General features: G+C 35.1%; 1 protein-coding gene across 1 annotated transcript in view; it reads right to left on the bottom strand.

The window, feature by feature from the left end:
• Positions 1-24,944, bottom strand: part of LOC128641725 (uncharacterized) — a 392,787-nt gene that overhangs the window by 47,280 nt on the left and 320,563 nt on the right. The window contains exon 38 of the mRNA XM_053694250.1: positions 2,372-2,512. Coding sequence (XP_053550225.1) covers positions 2,372-2,512 — 141 coding nt within the window. The remainder of the gene's footprint in view (positions 1-2,371; positions 2,513-24,944) is intronic.

Genomic DNA, 24,944 nt, shown 5'->3' with positions numbered 1-24,944 from the left:
TATATTTATGTGTTAAAATGTGTATACACACACATATTAACACATAAATATATATGTATATCAGCATATACATATATATTTACTTAGAACACACAGTTCCCATAGATCATATTGTAAAGGCACTTTTCAGTGCCGTTTTTTTTCACCTCACCAACTTTAATCCCAAAATACTGCTTAGTGCAGTCAATTTATTAAAAAATAAAAATGCTGCCATCTTTATTTTTTAATAATCTACACTAGCATTTTGGGGCCATTTGGGGCAGATTTATCAAATTAACCAGAGATCTGGTCTATGGTTAATTTTATAAGCTCTAATTGCCACTGCAAGCTTGTGGTAGCAAAAACCAGCCACTTGTAATGGCTGATAAATTATTGGGTGCCCGCAAACGGGCAAATTTGCGATAATTTAGCGTTCCACTTGCAATCTAGCCCTCCATTTTTTTGGACTGTGATTGGGATAAATCAAAAAAGTGCTTACTCACAGGCGAGAACATAATGATAAAAATCGTACAATAGATTTTTAACAACCTCTTAGTGTCCAATTGAAAATACATATAACGTCTTTTAGCATGTTACACTCACCATGCCCACCATGGCAAGGGACTTTAGATGACAAAGCTATACCATATGCTTTACTAATTGAGTCTGAAAAAATATATCTCATAAAAATAGAAAGTTTGCATTTTGGATGCCAGATTCTACATCAGCAAGTTTGCTGATCTTTCATTTGCAGTAATGTATCCAATGACAATAATTGATTTAAGGGGAAGAATGTTTTTTTGATGTTGATATATTTAGTATTTCTTGTTTTAATCTGTGTCCTGTACAAATTATCTGATGACATGGGTTCCCCATAAAGAGTGGTTCCCTACACACATTGGGCTCCATTTATCAAGTAGGGATTGCAACTTTGGATTCCTAATGATGCAGGTTTACACAATAGAACTGCTTCTTAGCCACTCCACCCCCTCAGTGGTATAGAGTTAAATTTTCCTGGTCATGTGTTACCAGGATGATTGAAAAGCACTTCTCTTCTGTGATTGGTTGCATAAGAGCCGGGGGTGTGGCTGACAAACATTTGCTTATGCAATGATTACTGTTGGCAGCAGATGCTGGCCACTCGCCGTGATGCAGTGTCCATCCGACATTTCATAAAAGGAGGCCATTGCCTTACCTTTAAATAATGCTTAAGATCCACTTGAAATTTTTATTTATTGAGTAAATAAGATACTTATGACTCATTATTAGGTTGATTATTATAGTCAAGAGTGACTTCAAATGACCATTTATTTGTATAAAAGGTGTTACTGATTGATGAGCACTTTCAACATAACAAAAAAAAAATACCAATTTACTTCCATTATCTTTGTTCTTCTGGTATCCTTTGTTAAAGAGAAAGAGTTCACATCTCACATAAGTAAATGGGTCTGTGATTGGTTTACAGTTGTCATGTGATACAGTGGATAGGGGAAAATAGCAAACTGAAATTCTTCAGAAAAAAAATCAACTGATCATTTGAATTAAATGTAACGGCATTCTCTTTGCATTGTTTTTTTTAGTATGCATTTGTTAATTTGTTATATTTTTACTGTATTTAAAGGGACAGTCTAGTAAAAAAAATATTTCATGATTCAGATAGGGCATGTAATTTTAAACAACTTTCCAAAGTACTTTTATAATCAATTTTGCTTTGTTCTCTTGGTATTTTTAGTTGAAAGCTAAACCTAGGAGGCTCATATGCTAATTCCTTAGCCCTTGAAGGCCGCCTCTTATCTGAATGCATTTTGAATTTTTTTTCACAACTAGAGGGCATTAGTTAATGTTTGCCATATAGATAACATTGTGCTCATGCACTTGAAGTTACCTAGGAGTCAGCACTGATTGTCTAAAAGGCAAGTCTGTCAAAATAACTAAAATAAGGGTACAGTCTGCAGAAGCTTAGATACAAGGTAATCACAGATGTAAAAAAATTATATAACAGTGTTGGTTATGCAAAACTGGGAAATGGGTAATAAAGGTATTATCTAGCTTTTTAAACAATAAAAATTCTGGTGTAGACTCTCCGTTTAACAGGCCTTTGATTGGACAACACATTTGTAAGGACTGTATATACCCTATTAGTACATTATCAGGAAAATGCAACACATGTGACATCGTCATGCGCAATAAGGACATTTACACTTTATTTGGTGTGTAGAATTGGATTTCCCATGTGCACTTCTGTACATTTTTATTTTTTCAGTATAAAATCTTTTAAATATTTTTACTTTATTGCAATATTTTCTAAATGCACCCAAAGAGAGATACAAAATGTACATTAAACCAGTAGTAAAAAATGATGCATAGATGTTTTCATTGGTGTTATATTTACCTGAATTGCCAACCCTTATTGAAGTATATTGTCGGACTCCACAGGGAAATCTGTCATATACACGATTAATGAGTTTTTCCAGTGCATAACTGTAACTATAAAAGTACACATAGTCTTCTACCAATGTGAAGGAAGTGGCCTCTGTAAAACAATGTATAGACAGATGAGACAAGCTGAGAGGATAGATAGATAGATATATAGATAATAGATAGATAGATAGATGATAGATAGATAGATAGATAGATAGATAGATAGAGAGATAGATAGATGATAGATAGATAATAGATGATAGATGATAGATAGTTTTAGATAGATAGAAAGATAGATGAAAGCATGGGCGAAACTACAGGGGGTGCAGAGGTCGCAAGGGTGGGGGCCCAGCTTAAATTTTTTTTAAAACAAATTAACAATAAAAAACGTTGACCTGCCACTGCCTGCACTGATATCATGTGAGTGTGATTTGATGCTTCACTAGTGTCTCTGACTACAGGGGTTAGTGTTTCTGTTTTACCCATTGGTGTTTATGTGTGTGTGTGTTTATATGTGTATGTAAAGTATGTATGTGACTGTGTGTGTATTTATGCATGTATGTGTGTGTGTATGTTTGTGGAACCAGCAAATTACAGACCTTGTTACTACAGCATGGGGGGGTGGAGTAAACAGAGTCAGTCTATACAGTACCACTATATACAGTACGGGGGGCTGAACTATGTCACAGACTACTGTGGTCACTTTATAAAGTGCTGGGGCGGGTAGGGTCAGGCCAGCCATCTCACCGGCAGATTACAGACTGTGTCACTGACTCACTATATACAGTACTGGTGGGTTAAACAGCGTCTTTATATACAGTAATAGGGGGTCAGACCATCTCACGGACTGTGGGCACAGGGTACCTCCTTTTGCAGACATATAATCTGATTCACATTTATTTCTGTGTTAAATGTAAAAAAAAATAAAAAAATATATGTATCAAATTCACTTCTTTTTTTTGGGGGGTGGGGGGGCCCTTCTTAGATTCTTGCACCTGGGCCCTGTGGTTTCTAGTTACGCCTCTGGATGAAAGAGAGATAGATATATAGATAGATAGATGATAGATAGATGATCATTACTATAGGTACAATACAGGAAATTAATGGATGTTGTTTTACAATTTATATTGAAATGATTACATATAGGGCTAGATTACAAGTGGCACGCTACTGTTAGCATGGGGCGTGATTAGCAATATCCTGACCGCACTAACTAGCGCATATTACAAGTTGAAAGTAAATGGGTGCGCTTAAATGCAAACCAAATTTGCTGGGACTCAAGAACTTGTGTAAAGTGTAAGGGTTAAAAAAAATCTTCACCAAACATGAAAAGCACATTATAATAAAGAGTTACACTCATATACACAGTTTTGGATTAAAAGCTTTCCTATAAATATGAAAATATATATTTTTTTATAAGAGTTAAATTTATTCGGCTGGAAAGGGCTATAAAGTATATATATATATATATATATATATATATATATATATATATATATATATATATATATATACCTTTAGATTTATCGCTGTTTGTCTAATACGTGAGTGATGAGTGTTAGTTTTTTTTACACACACACATATATGTATATATATATATATATATACTGTATATATATATATATATATATATATATATATGTCTAAAGATGTGTATATATATATATATATATACTGTATATATGTATATATATATATATGTGTGTGTGTATATGTATATACATGTGTATTTATGTGTTTATATGTGTAAATATGTTTATATATATATATATATATACAGGCAGTCCCCGGGTTACGTACAAGATAGGGACTTTAGGTTTGTTCTTAAGTTGAATTTGTATGTAAGTTGGAACAGGCACTTTTTTTAGGTGAAACTCTAGCCAAACATTTTTTTTTGTTTTGGATAGCATAGGGAAAAGTTGGTTTTGCTATCTGTGCCCCTGTTCAGAAAATTTCACATCACTTTCTGTCCTTGTGACAATTGGATTTTCAGTATTTTGGATTATCCTGGAAAGAAGAATTGTCGATAAAGCTCTATTTTCTCTGTTTGTAAGTACGAGTTGTACTTAAGTCGGATGTCTATAACCCGAGGACTGCCTGTATATACATATACATTTTTTAGCCATCTCCAGTCAAATACCTTTAAACTTGAAAACAAAATTCTATTTCATTTGAATATGTTATAATGTGTTTTGAATATAACATTCCTATGTTCTCCACTTAAAATATTTTTTTTTTTATTTGTAAACAGCTATTTATATATATATATATATATATATATATATATATAAAATAAAAAGACAATTTTCTTCTATGTGAAGAAAATTGTAATGTAAAATTTTCATAACTACCTTTTCTATGGGGAGAAAAGTTTATGCCGTCAAGATATCGGAAGTCCTGAATTTAGTGTGCATTGGGTTTCGCTCGTGCGCTAACTTTTTACTTTCAGATTGAAATACAGGCACTAACTCGTCCGTGTAAGCAGTTTACTTTTAGGGAAGTTAGTGTGCTAGCAGAAAAAAAAATAATAATAGTGTGCCATGTGTATTCTGGCCCATAATGTTTGTAATGAACATTTATTGTTATTTTTCTATTTGAAAAAAATAAAGGAAAATAAAGAGAAATAAAAATTAGAAAAATGAGCATTAAAACAGTGAGACAACCATTAGGCAATATAGTTTAGGTGAAAAAACCCAATACCACCCAGGCCCTCGTTCATTTATGACTCTTTTTACCAGCGAGAGAACTGTACCCCAATAAAGCAGATGCACACAGGTTTTACAATCACACACATTTATATCACCCATTTAGCAAGAGTGTTTTGGCTGTAATTGTTGCTTTTCTACACTGCTTGCTGTTCTTGTTTAATGTACAGAATACCATATACTGGAACACTTAACACAACTATTAATGTTATTGCAGGAATGGGCCACTAACTAATTACTGGAAAGGAAAGGAGAAGCGAGTCTTAATGAATTTCATTGATGATCATGTATTTACAACCACCCCTTGGCAGCTATGAATCTACCCTAATAATTTTTTTAAAATAATTTATTTGGATATAGGGACATCCTAATGTGAAAATGGCTTAATGTAGCTTAATGAGTAAAAAAGTGGCAAAATGTTAATCAATTGCTGCATAATTTTGCACAACACAAGATTTCCACTATCCAAGCCTATCCTAGAAGTTTCATGGATTTTGGAATTCCACAAGGCAAATGAGTGACATTAAGCTTGTTTTTTGGGGAGCTTAATGTGGCTTAACGTACAAAATTAAACTTAGATGTTAACCAATTTCCCCCAAACTTACCACAATACATTAATCTAGCGATTCAAACATATCCTGAAAATTTCAGGACATTTGATAAAACGTACCAAAAGTTATTCACATTTAACTATTTTTTTACAATCCTAAAACATTTAATGTGAGCAGCTTAATGTAAAAAGAGTTTAATGTACCAAAATTCACCTAAACATTGATCAATTGCCTTGAAACTTGGCACAAACTCAGTTTGTCACTTTCCAAACCTATCCTAGAAGTTTCATGGTATTTGGTTTCCCACAAGGCAAATGAGTGACATTAAGCTTGTTTCTTGGGGAGCTTAATGTGGCTTAACGTACAAAATTGAACTTAGATCTTAACCATTTCCCCCCAAACTTCTCACAATACATTAATCTATCTAGTCAAACATATTCTGAAAATTTTAGGAAATTTGATAAAACGTACCAAAAGTTATTCGCATTTAACAATTTTTTTACAATCCTAAAACATTTAATGTGAGCAGCTTAATGTAAAAAGAGCTTAATGTACCAAAATTCACCAAAACTTCAATCAATTGCCTTGAAACGTGGCACAAACTCAGTTTTTCCCTTTCCAAACCTATCCTAGAAGTTTCATGGATTTTGGTGTCCCACAAGGCAAATGAGTGACATTAAGTTTTTTTTTTTGGGGGAGCTTAATGTGGCTTAATGAGTAAAAAAGTGTCCAAATGTTAATCAATTGATGCATCATTTTGCACAACCCAAGATTTCCACTATCCAAGCCTATCCTAGAAGTTTCATGGATTTTGGTGTCCCACAAGGCAAATGAGTGACATTAAGCTTGTTTTTTGGGGAGCTTAATGTGGCTTAATGAGTAAAAAAGTGTCCAAATGTTAATCAATTGATGCATCATTTTGCACAACCCAAGATTTCCACTATCCAAGCCTATCCTAGAAGTTTCATGGATTTTGGTTTTCCACAAAGCTTATTTTTTGGGGAGCTTAATGTGGCTTAACGTACAAAATTAAACTTAGATGTTAACCAATTTCCCCCAAACTTCTCACAATACATTAATCTATCTATTCAAACATATTCTGAAAATTTCAGGACATTTGATAAAACATACCAAAAGTTATTCACATTTAACTATTTTTTTACAATCCTAAAACATTAATGTGAGCAGCTTAAAGGGACAGTCTAGGCCAAAATAAACTTTCATGATTCAGATACAGCATGTAATTTTAAACAATTTTCCAATTTATTTTTATCACCAATTTTGCTTTGTTCTCTTGGTATTCTTAGTTGAAAGCTTAACCTAGGAGGTTCATATGCTAATGTCTTAGACCTTGAAGGCCACCTCTTTTCAGAATGCATTTTAACAGTTTTTCACCACTAGAGGGCGTTAGTTCACGTGTTTCATATAGATAACACTGTGCTCATGCACGTGAAGTTATCTGAGAGCAGGCACTGATTGGCTAAACTGCAATTTTGTAAAAAAAACTGAAATAAAGGGACAGTTTGCAGAGGCTTAGATACAAGATAATCACAGAGGTTAAAAGTATATTAATATAACTGTGTTGGTTATGCAGAACTGGGGAATGGGTAATAAAGGGATTATCTATCTTTTAAAACAATAACAATTCTGGTGTAGACTGTCCCTTTAATGTAAAAAGAGCTTAATGATTTAGACAGAGAATGCAATTTTAAACATCTTTCTAATTTACTTATATTATCTAATTTGTTTTATTCTCTTGATATTATTTGCTGAAAAGCATATCTAGATATGCTCAGTAGCTGCTGATTGGTTGCTGCACATAGAAGCCTTGTGTGATTGGCTCACCATGTGCATTGCTTTTTCTTCAACTAAGGATATCTAAAAAAATGAAGCAAAATAAATAATTGTAATGTTGTTTAAATTTCTATTCTCTATCTGAATCATGAAAGAAAGATTTTGGGTTTCGTGGCCCTTTAACACCTTAATGACAACTGACGTACCAGGTACGTCATGCAAAAACTAACAGTTAATGACAATGGACGTACCTGGTACGTCAGTTGTCTAACAGAGTGCTGGAAGTGATCACAATCGCTTCCAGCAGCTCTGAGGGTATTGCAGTGATGCCTCGATATGGAGGCATCCTGCAATACTACTTTACAAGCCTCCGATGCAGAGAGAGCCACTCTGTGGCCCTCTCTGCACCGGTAGCGATGGTGCCGATGGTGCCGTTGTCCGGGTGGGAGGAGGGAGTGTGTGCGCGCGTGCACGATGCGCGCAAGCGTGCACGATGCGCGCGCGCACGGGGATGCGTGTGCACAGGGTGCGTGCACAGGGGTGTGCGTGCACGTGCACCTGCACGTGCACGTGCACACATTAGCCACACTGACACCAATGAAGGAAGGGGAAAAAAACGTTTTTTTTTGTTTTTTTTTACATATAAAAAAATCTGGGAGGGGGAGGGGGTGGGGGTATTGTGGGGGGGGCTGCTACACTACAGAAATAATCAAAAATAAAAATAAAAGTTATAAATAAAAATAAATAAAATTAAAATACTTTGGTTTGTGGGGCCAAACTGGGTACTGGCAGACAGCTGCCAGTACCCAAGATGGCGGTAATTAGGTAGGGGAGAGGGTTAGAGAGCTGGAGGGGGGGATCAGGGAGGTTATTTAGTACTGGCAGACTTTCTGCCAGTACTTAAGATGGCGGGAACAATTGTGGGGTGGGGGAGGGAAGAGAGCTGTTTGGGAGGGATCAGGGGGTGGGATGTGTCAGGTGGGAGGCTGATCTCTAAAATTAACCCTGCAAGCTCCCTAATTTAACCCCTTCACTGCTGGGCATAATTCACGTGTGGTGCGCAGCAGCATTTAGCGGCCTTCTAATTACCAAAAAGCAACGCCAAAGCCATATAAGTCTGCTATTTCTGAACAAAGGGGATCCCAGAGAAGCTTTTACAACAATTTCTGCCATAATAGCACAAGCTGTTTGTAAATAATTTCAGTGAGAAACCTAAAATTGTGAAAAATGTAAAGTTTTTTTTTATTTGCTCGCATTTGGCGGTGAAATGGTGGCATAAAATATACCAAAATGGGCCTAGATCAATACTTGGGGTTGTCTACTACACTACACTAAAGCTAAAATTAACCCTACAAGCTCCCTACAAGCTACCTAATTAACCCCTTCACTCCTGGGCATAAAACACTTGTGGTGCGCAGCGGCATTTAGCTGCCTTCTAATTACCAAAAAGCAACCCCAAAGCCATATAAGTCTGTTATTTCTGAAAAAAGGGGATCCCAGAGAAGCATTTACAACCATTTGTGCCATAATTGCAGAAGCTGTTTGTAAATAATTTCAGTGGGAAACCTAAAGTGCTACTTGTATTTATTGTCCCATAAATTGCAAAAAAAAAGCAAAGAACGTGTAAACATTGGGTATTTCTAAACTCAGGACAAAATGTATAAACTATTTAGCATGGGTGTTTTTTGGTGATTGTAGATGTGTAACAGATTTTGGGGGTCAAAGTTAGAAAAAGTGTGTTTTTTTCCATTTTTTCCTCATATTTTATCATTTTTTTTTAGTAAATTATAAGATATGATGAAAATAATGGTATCTTTAGAAAGTCCATTTAATGACGAGAAAAACTGTATATAATATGTGTGGGTACAGTAAACGAGTAAGAGGAAAATTACAGCTAAACGCAAACACTGCAGAAATGTAAAAATAGCCATTGTCATTAAGGGTAAGAAAATTGAAAAATGGTCCGGTCATTAAGGGGTTAATGTGCCAAAATTCACCTAAACATCTAACAATTGCATTGAAACTTGGCACAAACTCAGTTTGTCACTTCCCAAACCTATCCTAGAAGTTTCATGGATTTTGGTTTCCCACAAGGCAAATTAGTGACATTAAAGGGCCACTAAACCCAAAATCTTTCTTTCATGATTCAGATAGAACATACAAATTTAAACAACATTACAATTTACTTCTATTATTTATTTTGCTTCATTTTTGAGATATCCTTATTTGAAGGAAAAGCAATGCACATGGGTGAGCCAATCACATGAGACTTATATGTGCTGCAACCAATCAGCAGCTACTGAGCATATCTAGATATGCTTTTCAGCAAATAATATCAAGAGAATAAAACAAATTAGATAATAGAAGTAAATTAGAAATATGTTTAAAAATGCATTCTCTTTCTAAATCATGAAAGAAAAAATGTGGGTGTAATGGCCCTTTAAGCTTGTTTTTTGGGGAGCATAATGTGGCTTAATCTACAAAATTGGACTTAGATGTTAACCAATTTCCCCCAAACTTGCCACAATACATTAATCTATCTATTCAAACATATTCTTAAAATTTCAGGAAATTTGATAAAGCATACCAAAAGTTATTCGCATTTAACTATTTTTTTACGATCCTAAAACATTTAGGCCTCTAGTTATCAAGCCGTCAACCTCAAATACGCTGGAATTCCACAGCGTATTTGTGGCGAGGCTGATTTGCCTTAGTTATCAAGCCCTAGATACCGGCAAAAGAAGAATTTAGTGACGTAAGCTTCGATCCGCCGGACTCAGTCCGACACAGATCGATTCTTACGTCACTCCAGATGTTCCGCACACAAGTGCGGCACTATCTGACAACTTTTGCTAGTTATCAAAAAACTAGCAGGTACGCTCGGCACTTTTCCGGCCCAGCGTACCTGGTTTTCAAACCGCCGCCCTAGAGGCGGCGGATCCCATAGAAATCAATGGGAGTCTGACCATAGCGAAAGTTCATGTTCGCTGCTGCCAGACATCCCATTGATTCCTATGGGAGCTGTCTACACGTAACACCCTAACATGTACCCCGAGTCTAAACACCCCTAATCTGTCCCCCCTACACCGCGGCAACTAAATAAAGTTATTACCCCCTAAACCGCTGCTCCCGGAGCCCACCGCCACTATAATAAATATGTTAACCCCTAAACCGCCGCTCCCGGACCCCGCCGCCACCTACATTATACCTATTAACCCCTATCCTGCCCCCCTATACCGTCGCCACCTATAATAAGGTTATTAAACCCTATCCTGCGGATCCCGGACCTCGCTGCAACAAAATAAATAGTTTAACCCCTAAACCGCCACTCCCGGACCCCGCCGCAACCTATATCAAGCTTATTAACCCCTAATCTGCCCCCCCTACACCGTCGCCACCTATAATAAATTTATTAACCCCTATCCTGCCCCCCCTACACCGCCACCACTATAATAAAATTATTAACCCCTAAACCTAAGTCTAACACTAACCCTAACACCCCCCTAACTTAAATATTAATTAAATAAATCTAAATAATATTTCTCTTATTAACTAAATTAATCCTATTTAAAACTAAATACTTACCTTTAAAATAAACCCTAATATAGCTACAATATAAATAATAATTATATTGTAGCTATTTTAGGATTTATTTTTATTTTACAGGCATCTTTCAATTTATTTTAACTAGGTACAATAGCTATTAAATAGTTATTAACTATTTAATAGCTACCTAGCTAAAATAAAGATAAATTTACCTGTAAAATAAAAACTAACCTAAGTTAAAATTACACCTATCACTACACTATCATTAAATTAATTATTCCTATTTAAAACTAAATACTTACCTGTAAAATAAACCCTAAGATAGCTACAATATAATTAATAATTACATTGTAGCTATTTTATGATTTATATTTATTTTACAGGTAACTTTGTATTTATTTTAGCTAGTTAGAATAGTTATTAAATAGTTATTAACTATTTAATAACTACCTAGCTAAAAGAAATACAAAATTACCTGTAAAATAAATCCTAACCTAAGTTACAATTAAACCTAACACTACACTATCATTAAATTAATTAAATTAATTAGCTACAAATAACTACAATTAAATAAAATAAAATAAACTAACTAAAGTACAAAAAATAAAAAAGCTAAGTTACAAAAACTAAAAAAAATAAGTTACAAACATTTAAAAAATATTTCAACAATTTTAAGCTACTTACACCTAATCTAAGCCCCCTAATAAAATAACAAAGCCCCCCAAAATAAAAAAATGCCCTACCCTATTCTAAATTAAAAAGTTACCAGCTCTTTTACCTTACCAGCCCTTAAAATGGCCTTTTGCGGGGCATGCCCCAAAGAATTCTGCTCTTTTGCCTGTAAAATAAAAATACAACCCCCCCCAACATTAAAACCCACCAACCACATACCCCTAATCTAACCCAACCCCCCCTTAAATAAACCTAACACTACCCCCCTGAAGATCATCCTACCTTGAGTCGTCTTCAGCCAGCCGACCACCGATGGAACCAAAGAGGAGATCGGGAGCGGCAGAAGTCATCATCCAAGGGACGCTGAAGAAGTCTACCATCTGATGAAGTCATCATCCAGGCGGCGCTGAAGAGGTCTTCCAACCGGGCGATGTCATCTTCCAAGCGGCATCTTCAATCTTCTTTCTTCCGGATCTATCTTCATCCCGCTGACGCGGAACATCCTTCTTCCCCGACGGACTAACGACAAATGAAGGTTCCTTTAAGGGACGTCATCCAAGATGGCGTCCCTTCAATTCCGATTGGCTGATAGAATTCTATCAGCCAATCGGAATTAAGGTAGGAAAAATCTGATTGGCTGATTGAATCAGCCAATCAGATTGAAGTTCAATCCGATTGGCTGATCCAATCAGCCAATCAGAATGAGCTTGCATTCTATTGGCTGATCGGAACAGGGGTATCAATAAAGCTGTCAAAAAGCCGAAGAGCAGCGAGATCGGATGAGTGATAACTATCACAGTCCGCTGCTCATCGCCCCGTACTTGGTGCACGGCTTTTTGACAGCTTTTTTGATAACTTTGGTGAACGTATTCAGGTCCGCGGCGGCGATGGTAGGCGAGCTTAGGTGGGCGTATTGGACCGGCAAAGGCAGGTAAAGTAGACGTGTTGATAACTACCCCTCTTAATGTAAGCAGCTTAATGTAAAAAGAGCTTAATGTACCAAAATTCACCTAAACTTCAATCAATTGCCTTCAAACTTGGCACAAGTCACTTTCCAAACCTATCTTAGAAGTTTCATGGATTTTGGTTTCCTACAAGGCAAATTAGTGACATTAAGCTTGTTTTTTGGGGAGCTTAATGTGGCTTAACGTACAAAATTGAACTTAGATCTTAACCATTTCCCCCCAAACTTCTCACAATACATTATTCTATCTATTCAAACATATTCTGAAAACTTCCGTAAATTTGATAAAACATTAAAAAAGTTATTAGCATTTAACATTTTTTTTACAATCCTAAAACATTTAGGGACATATGTATCAAGCTCCGAATGGAGGTTGATGCCCCGTGTTTCTGGCGAGCCTGCGGGCTCACCAGAAACAGCAGTTATGAAGCAGCGGTCACAAAGACCGCTGCTCCATAACCTGTCCGCCTGCTCTGAGCAGGCGGACAGACATTGCCGGAAATCAACCCGATCAAGTACGATCGGGTTGATTAACACCCCCCTGTTGGAGGCTGATTGGCCGCGAGTCTGCAGGGGGCGGCGTTGCACCAGCAGCTCTTGTGAGCTGCTGGTACAATGTTGAATATGGCGAGTGTATTGCTCGCCATATTCAGCGAGGTCTGTCGGACCTGATCCGCACTGTCGGATCAGGTCCGACAGATCTTGATACATATGCCCCGAAATGTAAGCAGCTTAATTTACCAAAATTCACCTAAACTTCAATCAATTGCCTTGAAACTTGGCACAAACTCAGTTTGTTACTTTCCAAACCTATCCTAGAAGTTTCATGGATTTTTGTTTCCCATAAGGCAAATGAATAACATTAAGCTTGCTTTTTGGGGAGCTTAATGTGGCTTAACGTACAAAATTTAACTTAGATGTTAACCAATTTTCCCCAAACGTCCCACAATACATTAATCTATCTATTCAAATATATTCTAAAATTTTCAGGACATTTGATAAAACATACCAAAAGTTATTTACATTTAACAGTTTTTTTAAAATCGTAAAACATATGGGGGCTTATTTATCAAAGCGTCAATCTCGGTGCGTTCGCAGGCATCAATATGCTCGCCAGACATTGCTGCCGTGGATCCACATACAATGCTCTTATTTATAAAAAAAACACGTCAAAAACAGGTGCGTCAAGTATGGTGCGATGAGCATCGGACTGTTAACTAACAGTCATCGATGTTGCAGTTATTCAGGTTTTTCCCAACTTTATTTATACCATTTCATTGCTGTCCATGAACAAGCACATTTCTCTAAAGCTAATCTTTTATTTCTCATCTGTTAATGTCCAAGAAATAGCTTGATTTATACCTCAACAAACAATATCTCATAGAAAGTTATTTTTATATTTATTTGTTATATAATACTTTCACATAAATTAATGTGTATTTGTATTTCTAGAAGTCATGATATGCTTTTATCTCATGTTATTTTTTTTTATAAATTATTTTTAATGCTAGAATTTGTACATATAGCTTTGCACATACGTGTGTGTGTGTGTATATATATATATATATATATATATACTGTATATAAATAAAAAGAGCGAAGCGCTCAACCGTAGAACGAACAATAGCATAATAGCTTGTTCTATGGCTAGTTACCACCCAAGAAGCAGCCTCTTTCCTGAAGCATATCAGTCTGATCCTGACTTCACAGGACAGTCCAGCCCCGAAATACCAGGCAATCCCTCTCTGAACGAGAGATAGAGCAAAACCCCAGACGTACGTTTCAGCCTATTGTGGGCCTTGTCAGTGAGGTGCAGCCATATCCCTCTAGGCATACTGAGGAACGGGTCCATGTCTGGATTCCCGCATCACATATAGGGAGACTTCCCTAAGTGTCATAATTTGCATATATATATATATATATATATATATATATATATATGTGTGTATCTGTGTTTATTTATACCAATATGTGTATATAGTGTAAATGTATTATTATTCTGAGCAGGAGTAATTGTGAATATAACATGTCATCAGGGTATCATATGTATTTATTTACAATCAATGGATATTTTAAGAGCTGAGCCAGTTTTCTCTCTGTACCTGTGTAACCCCTCCGGATTGCAATCTAGTTTTAAAAACCACCCCTACACAGGTGTTATAAAATCGGCTGGCATATAAGATGACATTTCTTAATGAAAATTAAATTCAAGAGAAGGAAGAAATACACTAAAAATAGCATGACAGTAAAGAGGTGATTTTAATTTCTGCTGTATCTGAATCATGACAGTTTAATGTTAGGTGGGCTATCCCTTTGAGCTATCAGCTTAAGATTATATTGAATCAAACATCATTCAAATTTTAAAATCATTGTCTAAAATATGACATTGTGTGTCCTAATGTCAGCATCAATGTTTATCTTTAATACTAATTACACATATACATACTTTCAAAGTATAATAAACAATGTAACATATAGCACTTACAAGTTCTGATGGGTGATCAATGACACAAGTATCGAGCAATTTTATTAGTTAGTGATACTATACAATGTATATTTAAATTTGATTAGCTGATGTCATAAATCATGTGATTATGTATATCCCTATCAAAAGTGGTGGAAAAAATGCACTAGTGTGTGGGTTGTCTAGGAGTATTGCGTCATATTTGGTGCGAAAAGTGTTGCATCAAATTTGGTGTGAAGTGGTGAGAGGGACTTAAACATGGTGTATATAGATTTATCCAAAAAACAAAAAAATTAAAAAAGGAAGTTAGCTATATGATGTTATGTATTTATTTAATTTTTATCTCTATATCTACTAGTGCACCAAGTTTGGAGCAATAATATTGTCCTCTTGCTTTGTAATAATAGACAAAGATGTAACATAATCCATAAGTAGTAATGTATTTCATTTTTATCCCTATATCTACTAGTGCATCAAAATTGAAGCAATACTTTGCACCAAATTTCAGCAATAATATTGTTTGATTTAGAAAGAGTATAGAATTTTAATACAGTTTATGATTTACTTTTATTATCTAATATGCTTCATCGTCTTGCAGCATCGAACATAACCATCCTGTGTTTTCAGACTTCCATTGATTTCTATGGCATCCACGGCCTCAAGGGTGGCGGTTTGAACGATCGGTACGTTGCGCTGGAATAGACGCAAGTGTACCTGTTAAATGTTTGGTAAATTGCAAAAAGGGTCATATAGAGTCGAATGTGTATTCGAAACATCTGGGATGACGCAAGCATCGATCTGCGTCAGATTGAGATCACAGGAGGGTATATTATGTCACGCATTTCAACATTTGACGATCTTGACACTTTGATAATTACGGCGGATTCCATTTGCATCAGATATGACGTGAGATTCTAGCAGATTCCATCGTATTATCAGTTGAAGCTTTGATAAATTGGCCCCTAAATGTTTTAGGATTGTAAAAAATGGTTTAATGTAAATAACTTTTGGTATGTTTTATCAAATGACCTTACATTTTTAAAATATCTTTAAACATATAGATTAATGTATTATGGGAAGTTTGAGGGAAATTGGTTAACATCTAAGTTAAATTTTGTACGTTAAGCCACATTAAGCTCCCCAAAAAACAAGCTTAATGTCACTCATTTGCCTTGTGGGAAACCAAATACCATGAAACTTCTAGGATAGGTTTGGAAAGTGACAAACTGAATTTGCGCCAAGTTTCAAGGCAATTGATCGATGTTTAGGTGAATTTTGGTACATTCAGCTCTTTTTACATTAAGCTGCTCACATTAAAAGTTTTAGGATTGTAATAAAATAGTTAAATGTGAATAACTTTTGGTATGTTTTTTCAAATGTCCTGAAATTTTCAGAATATGTTTGAATAGATAGATTAATGTATTGTGGTAAGTTTGGGGGAAATTGGTTAAGATCTAAGTTCAATTTTGTACGTTAAGCCACATTAAGCTCCCCATAAAACAAGCTTAATGTCACTCATTTGCCTTGTGGAAAACCAAAATCCATGAAACTTCTAGGATAGGCTTGGATAGTGGAAATCTTGGGTTGTGCAAAATTTTGCAGCAATTGACTAACATTTGGCCACTTTTTTACTCATTAAGCCACATTAAGCTCCCCAAAAAACAAACTTAATGTCACTCATTTGCCTTGTGGGACACCAAAATCCATGAAACTTCTAGGATATGTTTGGAAAGTGAAAAACTGAGTTTGTGCCAAGTTTCAAGGCAATTGATTGAAGTTGTGGTGAATTTTGGTACATTAAGCTCTTTTTACATTAAGCTGCTCACATTAAATGTTTTAGGATTGTAAAACAATTGTTAAATGCGAATAACTTTTGGTATGTTTTATCAAATGTCCTGAAGTTTTCAGAATATGTTTGAATAGATAGATCAATGTATTGTGAGAAGTTTGGGTGAAATTGGTTAAGATCTAAGTTCAATTTTGTACGTTAAGCCACATTAAGCTCCCCAAAAAACAAGCTTAATGTCACTCATTTGCCTTGTGGAAAACCAAAACCCATGAAACTTCTAGGATAGGCTTGGATAGTGGAAATCTTGGGTTGTGCAAAATTTTGCAGCAATTGATTAACATTTGGCCACTTTTTTACTCATTAAGCCACATTAAGCTCCCCAAAAAACAAGCTTAATGTCACTCACTTGCCTTGTGGGAAACCAAATGCCATGAAACTTCTAGGATAGGCTTGGAATGTGAAAAACTGAGTTTGTGCCAAGTTTCAAGGCAATTGATCAATGTTTAGGTGAATTTTGGTACATTAAGCTCTTTTTACATTAAGCTGCTCACATTAAATGTTTTAGGATTGTAAAACAATTGTTAAATGCGAATAACTTTTGGTATGTTTTATCAAATTTCCTGAAATTTTCAGAATATGGTTGAATAGATAGATTAATGTATTGTGAGAAGTTTGGGGGAAATTGGTTAAGATCTAAGTTCAATTTTGTACGTTAAGCCACATTAAGCTCCCCAAGAAACAAGCTTAATGTCACTCATTTGCCTTGTGGAATTCCAAAATCCATGAAACTTCTAGGATAGGCTTGGATAGTGGAAATCTTGGGTTGTGCAAAATTATGCAGCAATTGATTAACATTTGGCCACTTTTTTACTCATTAAGCTACATTAAGCCATTTTCACATTAAATGTTTTAGGATGTCCCTGGATATATATATATATATATATATATATATATATATACATACAGTATATATATATATATATATATATATACAGTATCTCACAAAAGTGAGTACACCCCTCACATTTTTGTAAATATTTTATTATATCTTTTCATGTGACAACACTGAAGAAATGACACTTTGCTATAATGTAAAGTAGTGAGTGTACAGCCTGTATAACAGTGTAAATTTGCTGTCCCCTCAAAAAAAATCAACACACAGCCATTAATGTCTAAACCTTTGGCAACAAAAGTGAGTACACCCCTAAGTGGAAAGGTCCAAATTGGGCCCAATTAGCCATTTTCCCTCCCCGTGTCATGTGACTTGTTAGTGTGACAAGGTCTCAGGTGTGAATGGGGAGCAGGTGTGTTAAATTTGGTGTTATCACTCTCACTCTCTCTCATACTGGTCACTGGAAGTTCAACATGTCACCTCATGGCAAAGAACTCTGAGGATTTGAAAAAAAAGAATTGTTGCTCTACATAAAGATGGCCTAGGCTATAAGAAGATCGCCAAGACCCTGAAACTGAGCTGCAGCACGGTGGGCAAGACCATACAGCGGTTTCAAAGGACAGGTTCCACTCAGAACAGGCCTCACCATGGTCGACCAAAGAAGTTGAGTGTACATGCTCAGCGTCATATGCAGAGGTTGTCTTTGGGAAATAGACTTATGAGTGCTGCCAGCATTGCTGCAGAGGTTGAAGGGGTGGGGGGCAAGCCTGTCATTGCTCCAACCATACACACACACTGCATCAAATTGGTCTGCATGGCTGTCATCCCAGAAGGAAGCCTCATCTAAAGATGATGCACAAGAAAGCCTGCAAACAGTTTGCTGAAGACAAGCAGACTAAGGACATGGATTACTGGAACTATGTCCTGTGGTCCGATGAGAACAAGATAAACTTATTTGGTTCAGATGGTGTCAAGTGTGTGTGGCAGCAACCAGGTGAGGAGTACAAAGACAAGTGTGTCTTGCCTACAGTTAAGCATGGTGGTGGGATTGTCATGGTCTGGGCCTGCATGAGTGCTGCCGGCACTGGAGAGCTACAGTTCATTGAGGGAACCATGAATGCCAACATGTACTGTGACATACTGAAGCAGAGCTTGATCCCCTCCCATCGGAGACTGGGCCGCAGGGCAGTATTCCAAAATGATAAACACACCTCCAAGATGACTACTGCCTTGCTAAAGAAGCTGAGGGTAAAGGTGATTGACTGGCCAAGCATGTCTCCAGACCTAAACCATATTGAGCATCTGTGGGGCATCATCAAACGGAAGGTGGGGGAGGGCAAGGTTTCTAACATCCACCAGCTCCGTGATGTCGTCATGGAGGAGTGGAAGAGGACTCCAGTGGCAACCTGTGAAGCTCTGGTGAACTCCATGCCCAAGAGGGTTAAGGCAGTGCTGGAAAATAATGGTGGCCATACAAAATATTGACACTTTGGGCACAATTTGGACATTTCCACTTAGGGGTGTACTCACTTTTGTTGCCATAGACATTAATGGCTGTGTGTTGAGTTATTTTAAGGGGACAGACATTTTAAAACTGTTATACGGGCAGTACACTCACTACTTTACAATGTAGCAAAGTGTCATTTCTTTAGTGTTGCCACATGAAAAGATATAATAAAATATTTACAAAAATGTGAGGGGTGTACTCACTTTTGTGAGATACTATATATATATATATATATATATATATATATATATATATATATATATATATTTTTTTTAAGAGCATAGACATTATCCCTTTCTTAATATTTAATATATTCACTTTGAAATCTAAACTCTATGTTTTTTATACAGATTATAAATTATTTTAAATGTGTCAAGTACATTGATTGTTGATTTTATTTTTTATTTTTAAAAGAGAACTTTATTTAATAATTGGTAGTATACAAGCAATAAAAAGTTTTAAAATGTCCAATTTCACACAGTCCATCAGACAGTTGACATGTTAGAAAGCCTTACTACAAAATGACATGCCTCACCTATATATAAGCGTCCCAAGATAGTCCAGAGCTATAGTACCAGTGCCCATGTGCCACACTACCCTGTTCTAAATTTTAGATAGTATTTGAATGTTTATCTGTCAGTATAACCAAAAACAAGAAAACAATAGAACAATAAACCAATAATCACTCTCAATTGTCCTTGCAGTCAGTTGACTAAATAGATGCTAAAGACACAACCTTTCAGCCACCATCTCATGGATGGGATTGGAAGGGTTTGCTGGTTTTCTCTCTCCTCCAGGCTCAGGAGACGGGTCTAGAAGAAATTAAGTAGGTGCCCTAGAAGAAATTGGGTTCTCTTGTGAAGTATATTTATTGGGCTGCTGCTCCTATCCAGTTAATAAATCTTAAGCTCACAAGGGAGCATCCCTAATATGTCAGTGTTAAGGGTCTATTAAAGGACAATATACTGTAGTTATCTACTGGAAGATGAAGTGCTGGAGTTAATAAAGGGTCTTTGATGGATATGGGTTAGGGGGCAGGGAGGAGCAGCAAAGAAAGGAATAGAATTAGAAACAAAAGAAGACTGAGGCACTCTCATATCCCTGGTCATTATAGTGTCAGTGGAAACATTCTTCTCATGTAGGACTAATCACCAGTAGATGCCAGATAAATTACAATTTACTAAGGTCCCGCGGTGTGATCGCAATGATTGCTCCCAACAGAATTTTATTGTCAAAAAGTAAGTCAGATTATTGCACTTTAGATAACTGTAAGCTTCTAATGTTAGCAGCTCTGTTGTTATATCTATCCACATCTGCTTTGTCGCCTGCTATCTTACAAAGTGTTACCCAATCAGGGATCAAGCTATCTAAAAGAATTACTGGTGCCTTATGTCTCAACTCACACTCTTTAATCAGCACATGCCCTAAAGCTAATTGTGCCAAGAATTCACAAAACATGTGGTGCTCACGCTTTTAGCCATGCCACTCCATCTCTATGTAAAACTCTTCCCAGCACAGTGACAATTTTAAATGAAGACTCAAGACCTACTGTTCACACAAGCCATTCAAGAATCAAAACTTTAAATTCAAACCCTCTGATATAAATGTATCATGTGTAAAGCACCTTGAGTCCACTCAGGAGAAAAGCACTATATAAGTTGTTATATTATTAATAATAATAATAATAATAATAATAATAATAATTATTATTATTATTATTATTATTATTATTATTATTTTGATAGATGTTATGATTTAATCAATTTTGCTGTAACAATACAGATACAATCAGTATTGAGTTGTATATCTGTATACCTTTCTGCATTCTGCTTATTTCTAGAAGGTTCTTTAGGAGCCTGTATGCTGTAGAGTTATCATTGGCAAATACCTAAATGTCTGTAGTAAAATATGTATTTCATTCCCAAATATTCCATTTATTAACATTTTCCCCCAATATTAGATTCCAAAGAATTAAATCTCAACACTCATTTCAATTTTTTTTCTGAATAACTTTTCTGTATCTTTAGCCTTCTATGACAGTTTGGGCCATATTTTTCTTAATATATATTTTGTCATTTGATATGTTATGTTGTTATTATTTGTGAAAGGCAACTTATATTGTATTCTTTCATCTTCTGAGTATATTAGGGAAATAAAAAACACCTCACACTCTATACATGCCTCTTTTACTGCAACCAGCATGTCCATTTGATGCAGTGGTGTAATCTGAAAGACAAACCAACAGCAGAATAATTAAATGAATTAAACATTAAATATTTTCTTTTTATCTCTGTTAAATAATACTTACAAAGCTTCAGATAATAACATTGTCATGCATGCAACAGAATACTCTCTTGAATTTAAAAGATATTGAGCTAGATTATAAGTGATGCACTATTTATCGCTTTTACTAATGCGCAAACACCGCTGGAAGTAAACTTGTAGTGCACGCAGGTTAGCAATATTACAAGTTGAAGGTAAAATGTTTGTACGCAAGTGAAACCCTATGCGCATTAACTTCAGGACTTCAGATATTGCATCCTTGCTAACACTTTCTCCCTATAGACTTCAATGGTGCGCAGTATTAAAAAAACAAAAACTAACACTTATGGATCGCGTGCTAACCCGACACCACACTAGATTGATTGCGCTACACCCGAAGGTAATTATGCATATTTTACATTCCAGTGTTCTTCACATAGGAGAAAATTTTCTTTTTTTTATAGATTTTTTTTATTTTGAGATATATATATATATACACATATATGTCTATATATATATATATATATATATATATATATATATATTCATTAAAATTGTGGTGGAGCTAAAAATTTGAGATTAAAATCCTCCATTTTTCAAAAGTAAATCAGTACAAAATGTTTGCATAGGAAATTAGTACATAACTTGCCTGGATGTGCTAATTTCCTATGCAAAAAAATTGTATTCATATATATATATATATACTGTATATATATATATATATATATATATATATATATATATATATATATATAATTATTGTTTTGTAAAATATATATCTATAACTATATATCTATATGAAGATATACAGGTATAGATATATACATATATATAGGAATATATATTTAAAAAATATTAAGAACATATCTACACAGTAAAACACATTATAAAATATTAAAATTGATACATATATTTATACATGTGTGTGTATACAAATGTATATATGTGTTTATATGTGTATATATGTATGTAGGTATATACATACATAAATACACATGTATAGACATATACAAATAAATTTACATTCATACCCATATTTAGACACACATACATACTGTATGTATACAGTATATGTATATATTATAGCCCTTTGTAGTAAAATATATGGCCATTTGCATTCAAGCATTTTTATTAACATTTACAGTATATTTACATTTTTCTATCAGTGTATTTATGAGTGCAATACTTATGTTGTGTTTGATGCACTTTTTTTAAAATCTAACTCTTTATGTAAGGTCTTTAGTTGTGCTAAGCCAACACAAACTAATTTAATTTGTGCTCCAGGGAACGCATTTACTTTCAACTTGTAATATGTGCATAAGTTAATGTTCCAGTAGAGAAAACGAAGAGATCCATCATACGTTAAAATTCCAAATTTATTCATTCCAAAACCGTTAAAACAGGATATCAACATCCAGGAGGATACAGCAACAGCTACAGTATATATAAGCAAGCGGTGTGGCACTGATGGCTGGTGTGGCTGTTGGAATTTTAATGTATGACGGATCTCTTTGTTTTCTCTACTGGAACATTAACTTATGCACATTTTACAAGTTGAAAGTAAATGTGTTCCCTGGAGCGCAAATTACATAAGTTTGTGTTGGCTTAGCACAACTAAAGACCTAGCATAAAGAGTTAGAGTTAAAAAAAAAAGTGCATCAAACATAATATAAATCCTGTTTTAACGGTTTTGGAATTAATAAATTTGGAATTTTAACGTATGACGGATCTCTTCATTTTCTCTACTGATTAATTTCCAGCTGATCCGACATACACTGAGTAGACTTAGGTGGGTGTGGAGAAGGTGTCTGGTTGCTATTGGAGGAACGTTACAATACATCATCCTCAGAGAATGGGAGGAGCTGAGTGACGTGAAAAGAACCACGTGGACGCCAGCCGCACCGGTGAAGTTCCCTGAACACTTGGAGAGGCAGGAAGAGTTTGCCCTTGTTCGTAAGGAGGGATTGCAGAGTCCGGTAAGAAAGGGAATAGGGCCAGTGGATCAGTTGCATACTTCTGGGAAGCAGATACATATATTTGCACTTAAAGGGACACTGAACCCAATTTTTTTTTTGTGATTCAGATAGAGCCTGCAATTTTAAACAACTTTCTAATTTACTCCTATTATCAATTTTTCCTTGTTCTCTTGTTATCTTTATTTGAAAAAGAAGGCATCTAACCTTTTTTTTTGGTTTAGTACTCTGGACAGTACTTTTTTATTGGTGAATGATTTTATCCACCAATCAGCAAGAACAACCCAGGTTGTTTACCAAAAATGGGCCGGCATCTAAACTTACATTGTTGCATTTCAAATAAAGATACCAAGAGAATGAAGAAAAATTGATAATAGGAGTAAATTAGAAAGTTGCTTAAAATGTCATGTTCTATCTGAATCACAAAAGAAAAAAAATTGGGTTCAGTGTCCCTTTAAGCACTCTATACATGTATACAGATTGTATTGTTTAGCACCAGACACCTTACTTTTCGTGGATTTTATTCATATAATAGGGTGGCCAATAGAAGTCTATAGTTTGCTATCTGGGACTCATGCATAAGTTAATGTTGGTACAATATTGCAATATTGCACCTTTGCTATTGATAGTGTTACATTTGTAATCTGGCCAATTATTTGTATTAATTATTATTAATAATAATAATTAATAAATGATTATTAACAAATAATTGTTAATAATTATTAATAATAATAAATAAATAATATTTTATATTTGTTTTGGAAATCTATCTATCTATCTATATATCTATCTATCACAGCAAGAAATTTCCAAAACGTGGGAAAGAGCAGAATGGCAACAATACAAAACCGCACTAGCATAAAAGTTAAAAACTTCAAAATTTATTTGTAGAGCTGTAAAAACTTACAAGTCAAAGGACATACACAGAGGATTACAGGATAACGGAACTCAATCTACGTCATCAAAAGGCTTGATATCTATCTATCTATCTATCTATCTATCAATACTGCTGCTTCTTAACCTGTCCATAACCTCAGGAGTTACAGATGTCAACCATCCCGATTCCCAGGTTAATTAATCCAGCGTGATTTACAAGACCTAGTCGCTTTAAATTGGTTGACCGAGAGAAGGAAAAGGGCTAGTTAAAACTAAAAATAGATTTAAACTTCTAGAAAGTATTACAACTTAATAAATATTTTTAAGTTCTGTACACAAAAAAAAATCTAGAATTAAATTACAAGTGTATTAGCACTGTATTGTTGAAAAAAACTACACATTTTCTATATTACCAAAGTAAAAAATAACCTTGCTCATTATTTGCCCCATATTGTATTATTACTTATGATATTTATAGGATACTTTAGTGTGCTGTTAAAAAAAAAATAAAAAAAAATAAAAGGGGAGGGGGGCGTGGGTTGAAAAAAA

The sequence above is a fragment of the Bombina bombina genome, chromosome 11 (genome assembly GCF_027579735.1).
Source record: "Bombina bombina isolate aBomBom1 chromosome 11, aBomBom1.pri, whole genome shotgun sequence".
NCBI lineage: Eukaryota > Metazoa > Chordata > Amphibia > Anura > Bombinatoridae > Bombina > Bombina bombina.
Note: the sequence above shows the minus strand (reverse complement) of the source record. Positions and strands in the feature narration are given on the sequence as shown.